This window comes from Octopus bimaculoides, chromosome 2 (genome assembly GCF_001194135.2).
Source record: "Octopus bimaculoides isolate UCB-OBI-ISO-001 chromosome 2, ASM119413v2, whole genome shotgun sequence".
Classification (NCBI taxonomy): domain Eukaryota; kingdom Metazoa; phylum Mollusca; class Cephalopoda; order Octopoda; family Octopodidae; genus Octopus; species Octopus bimaculoides.
The window spans coordinates 15,123,900-15,126,584 of NC_068982.1; the positions used below are offsets into that span (position 1 = coordinate 15,123,900).

General features: G+C 34.0%; 1 protein-coding gene across 2 annotated transcripts in view; it reads left to right on the forward strand.

Moving 5' to 3' along the window:
* The window catches only part of LOC106876004 (protein FAM204A), a 15,634-nt gene that overhangs the window by 3,747 nt on the left and 9,202 nt on the right, over positions 1-2,685 (forward strand). For both annotated transcript variants that reach the window (XR_008266517.1, XM_014924357.2), the window contains exons 2-4: positions 481-568; positions 697-805; positions 1,571-1,769. Coding sequence is in view for 1 of the 2 variants with exons in the window: in XM_014924357.2 (XP_014779843.1) it covers positions 481-568; positions 697-805; positions 1,571-1,769 (396 nt within the window). In the remaining variant the exon portion in view is untranslated. The remainder of the gene's footprint in view (positions 1-480; positions 569-696; positions 806-1,570; positions 1,770-2,685) is intronic.

Genomic DNA, 2,685 nt, shown 5'->3' on the forward strand with positions numbered 1-2,685 from the left:
TATATATATATATATATATATATATATATATATATATATATGCATACATATGCAGTATTTCATCTAAGGGAGGTCCCTCTGAGGATATGTTAAAAAACACTATATACTTGAAAGTTAGGCGAAAAAAGTTGCCCTGGAAATGATCAAGGATGACAGATATCAATATTTTGCAGTTTTTGCTGCTCATTGGTGTTGTGCACTTACCTCACTCCTGAAACGAATTTGAAATAGCCAATAGAAGAAGTATCTTTTATTTCTTTCAGTCATTAGATTGTGGCCATACTGGGGCACCACCTTATTTATAAGATATGTCTGTCTTGTAAAAGATCTAAATAACTTGATGGTCTTTGTTATCATGCTGAAGATTTTAATTTTTTTTGATTAAATGTTTTTTTGGTACATCTTTTCTTTATTTTTTATTGTTTTGTTTATGGTAATAGACATCACAAAGTCATAATTGAAATTCCTTATCATTCCCAGAAATTTAAAAGGCTGGAAAAGAAAACAGATGGTTTATTGAATAAACATTCAAAATCAAATGTCAAAACTTCAGAAGTTGACAAGAAAGGTGAAGTACTGCTTTTCAAATTTGATCAGTGAAATAGTTTTCAAAACATTTTTAGCTTCTTTTTATGTTTTGTTTTCAAACTTTTATTTTATTTATTTATTTATTATTATTTTTTTTCTTTAATTTAGAGGATGGAAGTAAAAAGCTCCTGGATTCCTCCATTACTTCTCAGAAAAATGTAAATTCTCTTGAAGTAAAACCTTCAACTGATAATGAAGAAATTAAAAACTGTAAAACGTAAGTTTACTTAATAATTTTTCTGGCTGTGTGGTAAGTAGCTTGCTTACCAACCACATGGTTCCGGGTTCATTCCCACTGCGTGGCATCTTGGCCAAGTGTCTTCTACTATAGCCTCAGGCCGACCAAAGCTTGTGAGTGGATTTGGTAGATGGAAACTGAAAGAAGCCTGTCGTGTATATACATATGTGTATGTGTGTGTGTCTATGTTTGTGTGTCTGTTTGTCCCCCCAACATGAATTTTCCTTGTGGGTTCATGAAATTTTTTTGAAGATTATCTCAAAATTTCTTCAACCAAGTAGACTTGAGGTAAAAGAAAACCATGGTTGCCACTTAATCAAAACATTGGACCTTCAAAAAAACTAGACTGTGTTTATTTCTAGTTGATCCATTGCTTCTACTCAAATATAAAGCAGATGTGAAATAAATCCCAGTAATTTTCTCAGAGAAAATTGAAGCTAATGCAGAAATGACTTATTCAGTGATTCTATTCCTTCCTGTAGGTGATTGTTTCAATCTAGGTGAACTGAAACATTGAGAATAAAATAGTTTTGTTTGAGATACAATACACTATAGATGATGGGTTATGAACCATTGGCATACAACTAACTTATCTGCTGACCTCTTCAACTGATATTCCTGAAGTTTTCATATTCTCTGGATGGAAGCTTGATGTCATATACTCGAAAACAGAGTCAAATGTTCTCTCCTTTCACTCATAATTGTATCTGTATTTTATTTGTTTCAATTTTTTTTTTTCCCCAGATCAAACTCTGACGATGCTGACTGTGAGCATGAATGGAATGATTTAAAACAATATCTTGATGTGAACAGTCATTTACAATACAACCCTGTTTCCTCATCAGCTCCTAAATCTGGTTTGGAGAAGCAAATTAATGAAGCTATAGCAAGTGGAGACTTTGAAACAGCAGAAACGCTTAGTGACAAATTAGCAAAAAGGGAGGTAATTATCTTAGACTTCCTTTGATGTTTTAATTCAATGTTATTTGATCACTGGTACAAATATTTAACATTCTTTTATTTTGAGAAATTATCTTTTCTAAGCTCTTCCATCTACTTCAGCTGTTGGCACCTTTTATAAGCAACTCACAATATGTGCAACGTGCATTATTTCACATTTTTGCTTTTAATCATATGATCTATAACCGTGGCTATCTACAACCACTTACTTGCTATTCTGTTATTCTTTCACTGATCTTCGGGTTTTTAAGGAATTATACCGATTCCAATAATTTTATTGAGCTGGGAGGAAGACGAAAGGTAAAGTCAACTAGGTTTAAAATACCACAAGGTATTTTTGTTCAACACATCAGTTTTGGCATACCTTCATATACATACATTGCATGCACACACACACACACACACACACACACACACTTCTGATGGGTGTCTTTAGTTGTAATCTATAGAATTTTACTCAAGGCTTTGATTGTCCTGAAATTATTGAACAAGTCACTTGCTACAAAATCTGTGTGCTGGGATTGAACCCAGAATCACATGGTTGCAAAGTGAACCTCTTAACTATGCAATTGTAATCAAATTATAGGTGCAAGAGTGGCTGTGTGGTAAGTAGCTTGCTTACCAACTACACGGTTCCGGGTTCATTCCCACTGCGTGGCACCTTGGGCAGGTGTCTTCTACTATAGCCTTGGGCCGACCAAAGCCTTGTGAGTGGATTTGGCAGACAGAAACTAAAAAGAAGCCCATCATATATATATATATATATATATATATGTATGTATGTGTGTGTATATGTTTGTGTGTCTGTGTTTGTCCCCCCAACATCGCTTAACAACCGATGGTGGTGTGTTTACATCCCCGTAACTTAGCGATTCGGCAAAAAGAGACCGATAGAATAA